The sequence below is a fragment of the Myotis brandtii genome, unplaced genomic scaffold (assembly GCF_000412655.1).
Source record: "Myotis brandtii unplaced genomic scaffold, ASM41265v1 scaffold555, whole genome shotgun sequence".
Classification (NCBI taxonomy): Eukaryota; Metazoa; Chordata; class Mammalia; order Chiroptera; family Vespertilionidae; genus Myotis; species Myotis brandtii.
In genome coordinates, this window is record NW_005370065.1 from 427,654 (window position 1) to 443,667 (window position 16,014).

A 16,014-nucleotide genomic window follows, 5' to 3' on the forward strand; every position below is an offset into this window, starting at 1 on the left:
GGCAGTCGGACACCCCCCAAGGGCTCCCAGACTGTGAGAGGGTGCAGGCCAGGCTGAGGGGACACACACACACACAACCACCACCACCCCACCACCCCCGTGCACAAATTTTGTGCACTGGACCTCTAGTGGAGAATAATCCTGGTGATGAAACTGCTCTGTACTTTGACTGTGGTGGTGGTTACATGAATCTGATTAAACTGCATAGAACTAAGGACACACCCAAATAAGTGCATGTAAAACTGGTGAAATTTTAATAAAGTCAACAGATAATGTTAATTTTCTGGTTATGAGATTGTATTGTAGATATACAAAGTATAGAGAAAACTGGGTGAAGCATACAGAGATCAGTTATATTTTACAACTGCATATAAATCTATAATTATCTCAGAAGTATTTTTAAGAAATAAGGCCCTAAACTCTAAATTGTGCCCTGAGAAAGAGATTTGGGAGACCATGGGCAATATGCCATAATTTTCTTTAAAAGTAAGAAGGGAAGCCCTAGCCAATTTGGTTCAATGGATAGAGTCGGCCTGTGGACTGAAGGGTCCCAGGTTTCATTCCGGCCAAGAGCACATGCCTGGGTTGCAGGCTCGATCTCCAGTGTGGGGTGTGCAGGAGGCAGCCAATTAATGATTCTCTCTCATCATTGATCTTTCTCTCCCTCTCCCTTCCTCTCTGAAATCAATAAAAGAAATATATATTTTTTTAAAAAGTAAGAAGCGCCTTAACCGGTTTGGCTCAGTGGATAGAGCGTCGGCCTGCGGACTGAAAGGTCCCAGGTTCAATTCCAGTCAAGGGCATGTACCTTGGTTGCGGGCACATCCCCAGTAGGGGTGTGCAGGAGGCAGCTGATTAATGTTTCTCTCTCTCTCATCGATGTTTCTGACTATCCCTCTCTCTTTCTCTCTCTGTAAAAAAAAACACAATAAAATATATTTTAAAAAGAAGGGAAGACTAAGAGGTTTAATGACTTGCTGAAGGTGACACCAAGCTTGTAGCAGAGATGGGAATCAAACCCAGTTCTATCCAGCTTAAAAACTCATGTTCTTTCCTTTGAGACATACATTTTAAAAATTGTTCACATCTGCAGGAGCTACCAAAACATTGAAAGATTGAATTATAGTAAAAGAGTAAAAGAAATGCCACACAAGATTAGTTGAATTTGATCTGACTAATGTAAGGAGTGACATGGGGTTAAGTACCTGCTCTGTCACTAATTATTAGTTTTGTGATCTCTGGCAAGTTACATAACTTTTCTGAGCCCAGGTTTCTCTGGTTGTTAAATGAGGATAATCCTAGTTATAAAGACAAGATGAAACAATACAAAATTCCTGACACATAGAACACATTGGATAAGATATGATTATTGAAAGTGTCTGGCTAGGAAACAAATGGGTCACCTCTCTGTGTTGTTTACACCTTAGCTTTTCTTTCTTTGGCTCATGGGACATCCAAGGTCTCTAGAGGCTCAGGCAAAGATCATTTAAAGGACTTAGTTTCAAAAAGTTTGTCTAGAAAATACTTTTGCCCGAGGATAAGCCATTTTTAGGAAGCTACTTGAGTTTTCCCCCATTACATCCTGTTCCCAGCTCTCCAAGAGAAGTGAAACTAAGGAGAGAAAAACAGAATTGAAAAAGGAAAAAAAAAGATCAGGTAACTGAACATCAGAGGCACCCACAGAGCCCTTTTATTGCCTGTAGCTGCATAACAGTGTCTGAGGTTAAAAACTGTACTTCCCAAAATTTTACAAAATAAGCTTTTTCTTGTTTAAAAAAACCTACCCCCGACACACACATGCCATTGAGAGGCAATAATAAAAGTATGAGCTTTGGCCCTGACTGGTTTGGCTCAGTGGATAGAGCGTCGGCCTGCGGACTGAAGGGTCCCCGGTTCGATTCCAGTCAAGGGCATGTACCTTGGTTGCGGGCACATCCCCAGTAGGAGGTGTGCAGGAGGCAGGTGATCGATGTTTCTCTCTCATCGATATTTCTAACTATCCCTCTCCCTTCCTCTCTGTAAAAAAATCAAAATATATATTTTTTTAAAAAGTATGAGGTTTGAAGTTAGAGAAAGCCTTGGTTTTAATCTTCGGTACTTTAATAGCCTTTGTTTTATCATTTTTTTAAAAAAATATGTTTTTATTGATTTCAGAGAGAGAGGAAAGGTACAGGATAGATAGAGAGAGAGAAACATCAATGATGAGAGAGAATCATCTATGGTTGCCTCCTGCAGGCTCCCTCCTGGGGATCAAACCTGAAACCCCGGGCAAGTGAGGTAATATTGTTCAGTGTTTGATACATTGTAGACATTGAATACATGTTCAGTCCTTCCCCTTCCATACATGGAAGATGACTCTTCTTGAAGACTCAAGTTGCCCCTTAATGTTTTGCTTTCTAGGCTAACCTCCCCTGATTATTTTATCCTTTTTTTTTAAAAATGTCTTTCTTTTTATTGATATTAGAGAGAGGGGAAGGGAGAAGGAAATAGAAACATCAATGAGAGAGAAAAATCAGCATCGATTGATCGGCTGCCTCCTGCACACCCCCCTGCTGAGGATCAAGCCTGCAACCCGGGCATGTGCCCTGACAGGGAATCGAAACAGCAACCTCTTGGTGCATAGGTTGATGCTCAACCACTGAACCACACCAGCCAGGCTCTTTTATCTTTTCAATTCTCCTTTATTTAAATCATTGTTCTCTGAATTTTCAAAAAAATGCTTTCATATTAAAAATTTTGAGATAAATTGGACAAAGGGATTCTCTGAGATCTGAATAGTTCAAAATCTAGCAGAAGGATCTATGTTGTAGGAAAGCTTTAAATTCATAGGCTGCGTTACATTGCATATAAACAAACCTTTCTACTGGGTTCAGTTTTTGTAGCCCTGCTTCCTATAAGGCATACAATAGATTAATTGACTTTTGAGTCTTCCTGCCCTAACCAAGTAAAGTTTCTGGAAAGTGTTATAAAGTATAGCTGAAGGCCCTAGATGGTAGCAATTAAGAAACACTGAGGTACATAGATAAAATGAAGTATGGCATTTATTCCTTTAGAACTTTTTAAAAATATATTTTTATTGATTTCAGAGAGGAAGAATAGAGAGATGGAAACATCAATGATGAGAGAGAATCATTGATCGGCTGTCTCCTGCACGCCCCTCCCCCCCCATTGGGGATCAGGCCCACATTGGGGATCAGGCCCACATTGGGGATCGGACCCATAACCCAGGCATGTGCCCTTGACTGGAATCGAACCTGGGACCCTTAAGTCTAAGGCTGATGCTCTATCCACTGAGCCAAACCAGCTAGGGCCCTTTAGAACTTTTGAGGATTGAGTACCGAGTTTTCCAGCCTAAAAACTCAAGAAAAGATGTATTCAGAGATGATGGTAGACTCAAAACTAGTGACTACAAAAAGTTAATATTAGCAGTTGGTGGGAAGGGGTGGAGGTTACCACCAGTAAAATAGCAAACAAATAAGATGTTGAATGAAGCATTTAGTCTGTTGATTATAAGGTCAGATTTTTTTTTCTATTCCAAGCAGTGAAAATAGGCACTGCCATTTACAGTTCCTCTCATAGGAGTAAATGTTTAGTTAAGGATACTTAGAATATGATTAGCAGTTTTAATTGTCAGAAAGGAAGGGAGTATGTGCTCTAGGATATAAGTAGGTCATTTAGCTCACTGTATACTATAACATCTGACATGAGGCTTTTTAATAAACAGGAAGCTTTCTGTTTGAAATTCTGAACTCTTAGGAAGTCTGTGAGGGTCAAAGTAAATTTCCTTCTTCGTCTGTGTACTTCACAATTGGACTTAGTCCAAACACTTTTTAAAACTGTCAAAATTTTACATTTGCAGAATGTCTTTGAAGTAGTATATATTTTTTAAAAATATATTTTATTGATTTTTTACAGAGAGGAAGGGAGAAGGATAGAGAGTTAGAAACATCGATGAGAGAGAAACATCGATCACCTGCCTCCTGCACACCTCCTACTGGGGATGTGCCCGCAACCCAGGTACATGCCCTTGACTGGAATCAAACCTGGGACCCTTCAGTCCACAGACTGACGCTCTATCCATTGAGCCAAACCGGTCAGGGCTGAAGTAGTATATTTTTATGCCAAACCAGGTTTTCAAAGTGTGGTCCCTAGACCGGCAATATCAACATCACCTGGTAACTTGTTAGAAATGCAGATTCCTAACACAAATCCCAGATTGGGGTTCTGGCCCAGCAGTCTAGTTTAATAAGCAAGCCCTCCAGGTGATTCTGATGCATACTGAAGTTTGAGACCCCTTGCCTTAAAATTACAGAAGATAGAAACTGTGGAAATATTATATAAGGAGAACATTTTGTGTTATTTAGAATGTCACACTGATTTTAGGGAATATAATTATGTATTTTGGGTGGAGAAGTATTGTTTGCTTCTCACATGTGCCCTGACCAGAAATCAAACCAGTGACCTTTCAGTGCACGGGAGGACGCTCAACCTACTGAGCCACACTTGCCAGGGGGGAATATAAATTTTTTACTGTTCTCAGTACACCATAGAACCTTTTAATTGCTGTTCATTACCTACACACACTACCCCCATCTCTATTAGTATTCCTATCATAGCACTTAACTATACTTCATTGCTAACGTCATTAACTGAGAACTCCAATATATAAACATAGTGAAGTTGGGGACTATATCTGACTTGTTCTGTTGTGTCTCCTATACTTTATAGCAGGAGTGGGGAACCATTTTTCTGCCAAGGGCCACTTGGATATTTAGAACATCATTTGTGGACCATATAAAATTATCAACTTAAAAATTAGCTTGCTATATTTGGTCAAACATTTAATAACTCACCCCTAATGCCTTGGCAGGGCCAGACCAAATGATTTCATGGGCCGGACATTCCCCACCTCTGCTTTATAGGATAGGTGCCTGGCCTTTAGTAAGTCTCGCATATAGGTTAATGATTATACCTGTTTCTCTCCTTTCATCTGCCTTTTTTTAAAGAAACACTCAAATGCTTGCAAAGGATGGGGTGGATGGATGGAGTTCCCTAATGATAGGAAATAATTTTGGATGCCAAGGTTCTATCTGATGAAACTGTCCTAACCTGCGAATTGAAAATACATTGGTGCATTTTTCCTTTAAGACATTGACTGAATTTGGGCTAGCTAATGTCGATACTTCTCAAGAAATGGGCTTTAATTAGCATGTGTACATATGTTATTTTATTCTGTTTTTATAGCAGCCTCATGAAGTAGCTATCACCTCCATTTTATACATGAGGAAACTAAAAATCAGAGCAATTAAATAACTTGCAAAGCTCACACAATTAGTGAGTAACTGTAAGAACCAGGTCTTTCAAACTCTTAAGGAGTACTACGTCCCTGGAATTTTAACAGGACTCTCCATTGTATATTTAAATTATTGATTTTTATTTTTTCATCAAGATACGACTTTGTACTTTTTCTTGATGCAGATTTTTATTTTTGCTTTTTTAGTTCATTTATCCTTTTTTCCTCATCTCTCCCCATTAATGTTGTTAAATCTCTTTATTCTAAGAAACATTTAAATGTCTCTAATGTAGACATTCAGGTGGGGTTTAAAGAGCAAACTGCTCTTACTAGGAGCAGGCTTTGGGTTTTCTGATCAAGTTAAGCTTTGGTGCTTTTAGTTATAGCACATTCATCTGAACTATTTGGTGTCATTACATGGTACTCCATGTTACTGCTTTATGCAGACTTAGAAATTTACCTTTATTCACCAGAGCAAAACTCAGTTAAATTCTGTTTCTTTTATTCAGAAATTGAGAAGATTCAGAAAGGGCTTTCAAAAAAGGACGATGAGGAGAATTACTTGGATTTATTTTCTCATAAGAACATGAAGCTGAAGGAGCGGGTACTGATACCTGTCAAGCAGTATCCCAAGGTAAGACAAAAAGTGCCTCATTTCTCTGAGTTGTCTTTGTAGGAGTGAGTCATGAGCTCTAATAACGACTTCCACAGACTGTGGTGCATCAGAAACTTAAGCCTTTGAATCTTCTCTTCCATACTGTGTACTTGTTTCTGGCAATTGAAACAAGTAAGTCCATAACTGATTGCATAGCTATAGCCAGGAAAGAAATGCAGTCATCTTATTAAAAAGGGTTTCTCAAATGTTTGTTCCGGCTCAAAGTTCAAAGAAAAAAAATGAAACCTAAAGAGTTATTCTGTCAAAAGATTTCTTGACATGAAATCAAAATGAAGGAAGTTATAGCATAAATCCTTGAAGAGGTGGTTAACTGTATTTTTTACTCAAAGTTTTACTTTTAAAAAAATGCTTTCTCGCCCTAACCGGTTTGGCTCAGTGGATAGAGCGTCGGCCTGCGGACTAAAGGGTCCCAGGCTCGATTCTGGTCAAGGGCATGTACCTTGGTTGCAGGCACATCCCCAGTAGGGGGCATGCAGGAGGCAGCTGATCAATGTTTCTCTCTCGTCGATGTTTCTAACTCTATCCCTCTCCCTTCCTCTCTGTAAAAAATCAATAAAATATATTTTTTAAAAAATTAAAAAATGCTTTCTCCACCTACTCCTTTTTCCTTTTTTCAGGAAAGCAATTAGTTATATTTAGTTTACAAAAAAAAAGAAAAAGTACTAAACAAAGATTCCATGTGTGTGTTCTGAGGTGACTTCCTTAAAAATGTTTATGTATGTTAAAGTACTAGGGGTTGCAGTGTGATATTACATCTGAAATCCCAAAATCTACTCTAGGAACTCCCACTTTCATAACCTTAGGCTAATCACTTCATCAGTACAACCTCAGTATATCCTTTGGTAAAATGGGAATGAAACTCTACCTGTTTTATAGGGTTGTTGAGATCAAATGAGATAGTACATGTGGAAATATTTCATAGGAGTATGAATATTTAGAAATCTCTTTTTATTTTCTGTCAGTTCAATTTTGTGGGGAAGATCCTTGGACCACAAGGGAACACTATCAAAAGACTGCAAGAAGAGACTGGTGCAAAGATCTCTGTGTTGGGCAAGGGCTCGATGAGAGACAAAGCCAAGGTAAGTTCACTTAGTGAAGCAAGAAGACACCCTAATGCAAGCATGTCAAACTCACAGGCTAACATGGGCCAAATAAACAAGGTGTAAGTTTATGTGTGCTGCAAAAAAAAACAAAAGCTTTGATTTTCATAGAAATGTAGGTTTATTTCGATAGAGACATGCTGAATACAAAGGGCTGAAATAAATGAGTAATCATTAACATAAAATAATAGAACATTTTAATAAAAGTTAATATTTTTTCTTGAACAGTAACTTACCAGACACAGAATAATTGCTCAAATTAATAAGCGTAACGCAAATAAACCTATTTTTCTTGTTCTCTGAAAGCGAAATATTTCCTGTTGCACACACCAAACAACTCAGTACGAGACTAATGACGTGGCAATTGGCTGCTAAAATATTCACTGCTAGTATTAGTGGAGAGAAATGGTGAGCCTGCATGTGAGGCACGTAAGCAAAATGAATGCAACACGATTATAGTAATCAGTCATTAGCGAATGTTGTAGTTCATTAAAAATTACATATAACAGGATATTATAAAAATCAAGTTACGAAATTTTTATTAAAATGTTTCTTACATATTGTTATATTGGCTGGGCCGCAAAAATATTCATTAATGGGCCGCAAGTTTGACATGCTTGCCCTGATGCCGCCTTGTAGCCCAGGGTCCAGTCTGAATGCCTTATGGAAACTAGCACTTGTATATGTACAGAATATGACTCCTTTAAATTTGTATTGGGCCCTAACCAGTTTGGCTCAGTGGATAGAGAGTCCCTGTGGACTCAAGGGTCCCAGGTTCGATTCCTGTCAAGGGCATGTACCTTGGTTGCAGGCACATACCCAGTAGGGAGTGTGCAGGAGGCAGCTGATCGATGTTTCTCTCTCATCGATGTTTCTAACTCTTTATCCCTCTCCCTTCCTCTCTGTAAAAAAAAAATCAATAAAAAATATATTAAAAAAAATTTGTATTGGATGTAAGAGATTATATAGATCAAGTTAGTTTGTAACCCTGAAAGAGTCTAGGTGTGCCCAGGTGATTGTTTTTTTTCTGACTTTTGACTGCATAGTAATGGAAACAGCAGTGGCAACTATGGCATTAGAAAGCTTATCTATGAAAATTTGGAAGGGATGCAGTACTGAAACTTACCCAGACTAAAAACACATTCTCTTTCCAGTAGCATGGAAAAGTGAGAGCAGTAGTGTTATACATGCAGGCAACACTGAGGATTAGTTGTCTGGTGTGTTGTTGTTTTTTATAGCCAGCTCGAATTCGAGGCCTGCTAAAAGAAGGTATTCCAACAGGAGCCATGAGTAATCCTGACAACAATACCTAACGCTTATTTATTTTTTGTGTCATAGCCCAATGCGTGTTGTATTCTTTGTAAGTGCCAAAAAACTTCCCACCAAAACAGAATATTCCTAGCCTTCTAGGGTCAGGTTTTAGATGAGACATACATGCTACAGCCTAAAAACTTACTCTTTCAGTCCTCCTTTTATGCAGCCTAATTGATGAACATTGTTCTCTCAGACCCTCTTCTTTTGTCCACTCTCATTTCTCATTAGAAGAATCCAGTTAGGGCTGAAGTATGATATTCTAGCTAATGAAATTTACATGAGATTTTCTTCTCTCTATCCTAATTTCTTTCCTCCCCAGAACACCCCAGGCCATGTAAGCACATAGGAAGGGCTGGTGATTACCAGCTCTACCTGGAATTTAAAAGCACATGCTTGGCAATGAATAAATGAGTCAATCAAGGGTTGGCAAACAGTGTAGAGACTCCTCAAAAAATTAAAAATAGAACTGCCATGCAATATTGTAATTTCACTTCTGGGTATTTATCCAAAGAAAACAAAAACACTAATTTGAAAAGATATATGCAGTCCTATGTTCAATGTAGCATTACTAATAATAGCCAAGATATGGAAGCAACCTAGATGTACATCAGTAGATGAATGGATAGTGGGTGCGTGCTGGAATATTATTCCTCAATTAAAAGAAAAAGAATGAAATCTTGCCATTTGAACAGCATGGATGAACAGAGGGTATTATCCTAAGTGAAATAAGTCAGACAGAAAAAGACAAATGTTGTATGATCTCATTTATATGATTCTAAAAACACAAAATAAATGAATAAACGAAACAAACACTCATTTAGAGAAGAAGCTGATGGTTGCCAAAGGGAAGGGGTGGGGAATGAGAATAAAAATAAATTAATTAAACTTTATTTTATTGTGCTTTTTCTAGCCACTTTTTTTGTTTGTTTGTCAAAAAAATTACTAAACATACAGAAATTATAGAATGTGACCCATAGCCAATGAAGAAAATCAGTTGATAGAAAGAGATCTGAGCCCTAGCCAGTTTGGCTCAGTGGATAGAATGTCAGCCTGCGGACTGAAAGGTCCTGGGTTGTGGGCTCGATCCCCAGTAGGGGGCGTGCAGGAGGCAGCCGATTAATGATTCTTTCATTGATGTTTCTATCTCTCTCTCCCTCTTCCTTATTTTCTTCTCTGAAATCAATAAAATATATTTTTTAAAAACAAGAAAGAAAGAAACCTGGAAATAATAATTTGCAGACAAGACTTTAAAATAGTTATTATAAATATAATAAATTTGGCCCTAACCGGTTTGGCTCAGTGGATAGAGCATCGGCCTACGGACTGAAAGGTCCCAGGTTCGATTCCAGTCAAGGGCATGTACCTTGGTTGCAGACACATCCCCAGTAGGAGGTGTGTAGGAGGCAGCTGGTCGATGTTTCTCTCTCATCGATGTTTCTAACTCTCTATCCCTCTCCCTTCCTCTCTGTAAAAAATCAATAAACTACATTTAAAAATATATATATAATAAATTTGTTGAAAGATGTAGAGAAAAAATAATTAGGAGAGAGATGGAATGTATAGAAAATGAAAATGTAATAGCTGAAATGCAAATTTCACTGGATGAGCATAATACAATGTAAGACACTGAAAAAGAAAAAAGAGGGTTGTAAATCAGAGAACTTAAAGGCAGGACTATTCAGGCCAAAGTAAGAAGATAAAAAGGACTGAAAGAAAATGAACAGAGTCTTAGTTGCCTGTGGAACATTATTGTGCAATCTAACATTTGTGCAATTGTAGTTCTAAGATGGGAGTTGGGCAGAAAACAATTTAAGGAAAAAGTTAAAAAGAAATAAATGTTTGGCAATGAATCAGTGATTGGCAAACACCTGTTATCTGAATGGAGACTGGAATTAATTTGTCTTTTTTATACCTTCTAATAGCTCCACCAGGGATTTAAAATAATAGTTAACTTTTGGCAGCAAGACCAATTGTAGGTTTAGCAGGTTGTATAAATTACTATTCTCCAGAGCTTGTTTTACTTTTTTCTTATGCTTTACTGTGTTCCTTAGATGTTACAGTTATTTCTTGCTGTTTCTTTGACCTTGAAGTTAAAGGTGTCATTAAGTACCTAGTCTGTGATGTGATGTTTTGTTTTCGTTTTTCCACAGGAGGAAGAGCTGCGCAAAGGTGGAGACCCCAAATATGCCCATTTGAATATGGATCTGCATGTCTTCATTGAAGTCTTTGGACCTCCGTGTGAGGCTTATGCTCTTATGGCACATGCTATGGAGGAAGTCAAGAAGTTTCTAGTACCGGTAAGGAAATCTATATCCTGTATCTTTTGAGCAAGAGAGAACTGGATTTTGTGCTGTTGCTAAGGCAGGGGTTCTTAACCAGGGTCTCTGCATATCAGTATCTTAGGTCCACAGCATGTTTGGCATTCTAACGTCTGATTAACAAAGATTTAACAGTTTCTTCACTGAGCTAAGTATTTTGGTACTAGTGTGGAACCAGGCGATTATAGGAAAGTGACTTAAGGATTTGTGTGTTAGACTTTTCAGAGTCTAGAGCCGTGGTTGGCAAACTGCAGCTCGTGAGCCACATGCGGCTCTTTGGTCCCTTGAGTGTGGCTCTTCCTAAGCCTTAGGAGTACCCTAATTAAGTTAATAACAGTGTACCTACCTATATAGTTTAAGTTTAAAAAATTTGGCTCTCAAAAGAAATTTCAATCGTTGTACTGTTGATATTTGGCTCTGTTGACTAATGAGTTTGCCGACCACTGGTCTAGAAGATAACAGCGAGAAGCTTCTAGTATCCAATCTTAATGGATTAAATTTGAACTGAGTGTGTTCAGGGCTTTTTCTCCTGGAGGAGTTTACTCAAGTAGAGTTTGATTAGAAAGAGACCTGATTAATACAGGCTTGACTGTTGATATTAAACAGATTGGTGTGCAGCTCCTTTGAGAATGTAATTGAGGCCCAAGAAGAGTTAGACCAGGTTACCTGTCTTGCTTATTACCATCTGGTCAGAGGGTCAGTTCTTTGAATAAATAGAAAATGGTGCAATTTTTGCCTTTTAGTAAAGCTCGGTAGTTACTAGAATTAACATACTGTTGAATATTTAATAACCAAGGTTGAATCTAGAACCTTAGAAAGCATTTGCAGTACTATTCAACTAGAAGTGAGTAAGCATCGTATTTTCATCATTAAAACTAACGGGGGTGACTACAGTTCTTGGTTTTCTTGACTGTGTAAAATGAGGGAATTAGAACAAAATGTGGCCCGGCCTGTGTGGTTCAGTGGTTGAGCATTGACCTATGAACCAGGAGGTCACGGTTCGATTTCCCAGTCATATTTTGTTTTCATATTTTTCTAGTCACAAATATTTTTGTAGGCTCCTAAAAAGAGCCTACAGCCTTGATAATATGTTCTTAGATCCCATACAGTAAGCAGACTCTATGTTGCAGGGTCTATCCCCACTGGGGGGCATGCAGGAAGCAGCCGATCATCATTGATGTTTCTATCTCTATCTCCCTCTCCCTTCCTCTTTAAAATCAATTTTTAAAATTTTTTTAAGAGAGAACTAATGTGGTGTCCAGAGGATGTGAGGACTGGTAGAGCAAAAATTTATAAGCATTGTGTACCTACAATGCTGAGTTTCAAGGATTCCAACACTGTCTCAAGTATCTCAGCAGCTGCTTTGCTTACAAGTACCTTGTCTTCATTAGGATGTTCAACATGAAACAGCCAAATTTAAATATCCTGGAGAAAAACCCAGAGCTGGTCAATTTTTCCTTAAGGGAATTCTTTTGACTCTTTTTGAGGTGTTGTATTGAAGCATCCTGAGCCAATCCAGTTTCTGAACGTGACTACAGGGGAGTGCCCATCTCCTCTTTATCATTGGTCTCAGCATATTTCTCAAAAGGAATAGGCTTACAAGACTTCCATGTAAGTGGATCTTCAACAAAGATTCCTGCCAGGGAGATCTGGGTTTCCTCAGTGTTCATGTGGCATTTGGGAGACTCTAAAGAAATTGGCTGTCAATGGTCACTTGATTCCCCAGTGTGAGTCTTAAGCAGCAGTAATGTGTAAGGTAGGAGGACAAGGTAAAGAGCTATGGAGGGGCATCTTTGTGGTGACTAGAATTTTCTATTCTTGAAACTTTATCCTCCTGGACTGTATAAAAATGCATGTAGTATTAAGACTGAATGACTCTGGAGGTGGCGGTCAGTTGGGGAAAAAGACATGTAAAACTTTAGACAATAAAAAAATTATTTTAAAAAAAAGACTGAATGGCTCTTATCAGGAAATATGTGAAAAGATTTGCAGATGACACTTGACTCAGTTCTTCCCTCTTGTGAAGGAAAAAGAATGAGCCTATTTTTGCATCCATTACCAGAGTTGTACATTTTCCCCTTGGAGCCATTAACTATATCAGAGACTTCCAGTACAGTAGGAAGAGCACTGGACTGGGAGCTTTATCTGCATCATCTTGAACAAGTTACTATTTCATTTTTTTGAGCTTTATTCATCTCAAACATAATGTTAAGTAACTGGTAGGTGCCTTCGGTCTGAAGTTACAAAAATGGCTCTTGGGAGTTCACAATCTAGTGAGAAAGACAGACCAGCAATTCTAAAATGATGTGGTAACTGCTCTGGTAGAGAAAATAAACATGGTGCCATGGAAAAAGAAGAGGGACTGGGAGGTGGCATCAAGAGAAAGTTTTTCAAAAGAGGTAATGTTTTAGATTGTCTTGTAAGAGTGGGTTAAAGTCCCTCAGGTAGACAAGAAAAGGGCATTAAGTTTAACTAGAGGCCCGGTGCATGACTTTGTGCATGGGTGGGGTCTGGCCCACCCGCCTTATCTGGGTGGAAGGGTGATAGGGGGTGGGGCGGGGCCGGCCGTCCCCACCCGCTGGTCAAACTCCCAGTTGAGGGGACAATTTGCATATTAGCCTTTTATTATATAGGACTAGAGGCCTGGTGGACAAAAATTTGGGCACTCGGCAAGGGGGGTGGTCCCTCAGCCCGGCCTGTGCCCTCTCGCAGTCTGGGACCCCCTCAGGGGATGACCACCTGCTGGCTTAGGCCCACTCCCCGGGGGATTGGGCCTAAGCTGGCAGTCAGACATCCCTCTGGCAGCCCAGGAGCCCTCGGGGGATGTCCACTTGCCAGCGGGGAGCAGGCCTAAGCTGCAGTCGGACATCCTTAGCGCTGCTGAGGAGGTGGGAGAGGCTCCCACCACCACCGCTGTACTGGCAGCTGTCAGCCTGGCTTGTGGCTGAGCAGAGCGCCCCCCGTGAGAGCGCACTGACCACCAGGGGGCAGCTCCTGCATTGAGCATCTGCCCCCTGGTGGTCAGTGTGTGTGATAGTGACCAGTCATTCCAAGTCGTTCTGCTGTTAGGGTCAATTTGCATATTACCCTTTTATTATATAGGAGTGCCTGGCCAGCCTGGGTGAGGGGCTGATGGCTGTTTGCAGGCTGGCCACAGCCCCTCAGTATGGGGGTCCCCACTGGGGTGCCTGGCCAGCCTGGGTGAAGGGCTGATGGCCGTTTGCAGGCTAGCCACAGCCCCTTCAGGGTGGGGGGTCCTGCTGGGGTGCCTGGCCAGTCTGGGTGAGGGGCTGAGGGCCGTTTTCAGGCTGGCTGGGAGCAGCTATCTGGGGTTTATTTAGCTTCTGTAATTGAAACTTTGTTGCCTTTAGCGGAGGCCACAGCCAGCTCAGGGCTGGCAGGAAGCTTGGCTTCCTCCATCGCCCAGGCAACCAAGCCTCCTGCTTGCTCCAGCTCCGTGGCTGCCGGCCGCCATCTTGGTTGGGTTAATTTGAATATAGTCACTCTGATTGGCTGGTGGGCATGGCTTAGGGCATAGTGAAGGTACGGTCAATTAGCATCTTTGTCTTTTATTAGTGTAGATGATTCAAAGCCTACATTCTGAATTCACATCTGGAGTCTGCCACTTACTAGCTCTATGTCTCCTTACTTCAGGGTTGTTTTGAAGATTAAACTGATAAATTTATATAAAGCTTATTATATAATGCCTAATACATACAGCTTAATTTATGGTTAGTGGCTTTTATTATTCTAGGAAGAGGAAACTATTTGCAAGAATGGATATGTAACAGTATGCCAGAATCTGAACTACAAGTTGTTCAGCCTGGCTTGAAAGGAGGTTATACTTAGGATGGAAGTGATGATCTGGAGAGTTAGGCAAGGACCACATCAACAAGAGCTATGATCTATAATAATAAAAGCGTAATATGCAAATCGACCAAACGACCCAACAGTAGAACGACCATCCAGACCGCCTTCCAGATGACCACGCTATGACACGCACTGGCACCAGGCCAGCCAAGGCGGGTGCGATGCGATTGGTCAGGGGGCCCCGCCATCCCCTCACAGAGGGAGGCCCAGGCCACTGGCCAGCAACGCTGTGGCGGGTATGCAGGGCCGGCCAGTGATCGCCCTGCAGAGGGAGGCCCAGGCCAGCCAAGCGATCGCACCCCACACCTGTTGCCCACAGAGGGCAGCGACCAGTGGTGGGGGAGGGAGGACAGCACCGCACAGATGGCAAGCAGTGGCAGCGGCAGGGGTGGGACTAGCTGCCTGCATCCGGGGGAAGGAAAGCCCGATAGGCCCTGATCGCTGGCCAGGCCTAGGGACCCTACCCAAGAGGTGTCCCGGTTGCGGGAGGACGCAGGCTGGGCTGAGGGACACCCCCATCTCCCCCCGACCACCCCCCCACACACACACTCCATCCCCCTGTGCACTAATTTCGTGCACCGGGCCTCTAGTGCAATGATGGCGAACCTATGTCAGAGGTGACATGCAAACTCATTTTTTTGGTTGATTTTTCTTTGTTAAATTGTTAAATGGCATTTAAATATGTAAAATAAATATCAAAAATATAAGTCTTTGTTTTACTATGGTTGCAGATATCAAAAAATTTCTATATGTGACACGGCACCAGAGTTAAGTTAGGGTTTTTCAAAATGCTGACACGCCGAGCTCAAAAGGTTCGCCATCACTGCTCTAGTGTTTTAATAAAGATAAGGTACTTTCCTCAAAGAGGTAACAGGCAGGGTGCCATTCGACTTCAGAGAATGAATGATCTCTGATATTTCATCTGGGCTTTCAAATTTGTTCTTAGCATTCAAGGCTCGTGAGCTAGAAGACTTCCCAGCAAAAGTTGGAAATGTTACACAACAATCCTATTATCTTTCATTTGCAGGATATGATGGATGATATCTGTCAGGAGCAGTTTCTAGAGCTGTCCTATTTGAATGGAGTACCAGAGCCCTCTCGAGGACGTGGGGTGCCAGTGAGAGGCAGGGGTGCTGCCCCTCCTCCTCCACCTGTCCCCAGGTAAAAATAATGTAAACAACCAGAAGTAGGATGTAAATTTGACCGCTAGTACCATCTCTCTCTCTTTTTGGTGCTCTTACCTCCAGCTTAGAAGGAGTCATATCCTTCATTGAGTGGAATTCTAGCTCTTGAGCATTTTGGCCATAGTCAAGGGTAGCAGTCCTTCTGAAACTTTTGGTCTTTTAATTTTGGACAGTTATCGCATTTTTACTTTTTTAATATGTTTTTATTGAGAGAGGGAGAGAGAGATAGAAACATCAATGATGAGAGAGAATCATTGAT

At 40.8% G+C, this 16,014-nt stretch overlaps 1 protein-coding gene across 2 annotated transcripts in view; it reads left to right on the forward strand.

Moving 5' to 3' along the window:
• The window catches only part of KHDRBS1 (KH domain containing, RNA binding, signal transduction associated 1), a 39,164-nt gene that overhangs the window by 9,182 nt on the left and 13,968 nt on the right, over positions 1-16,014 (forward strand). For both annotated transcript variants that reach the window (XR_001364453.1, XM_005878337.2), the window contains exons 2-5: positions 5,803-5,927; positions 6,932-7,048; positions 10,534-10,680; positions 15,599-15,732. Coding sequence is in view for 1 of the 2 variants with exons in the window: in XM_005878337.2 (XP_005878399.1) it covers positions 5,803-5,927; positions 6,932-7,048; positions 10,534-10,680; positions 15,599-15,732 (523 nt within the window). In the remaining variant the exon portion in view is untranslated. The remainder of the gene's footprint in view (positions 1-5,802; positions 5,928-6,931; positions 7,049-10,533; positions 10,681-15,598; positions 15,733-16,014) is intronic.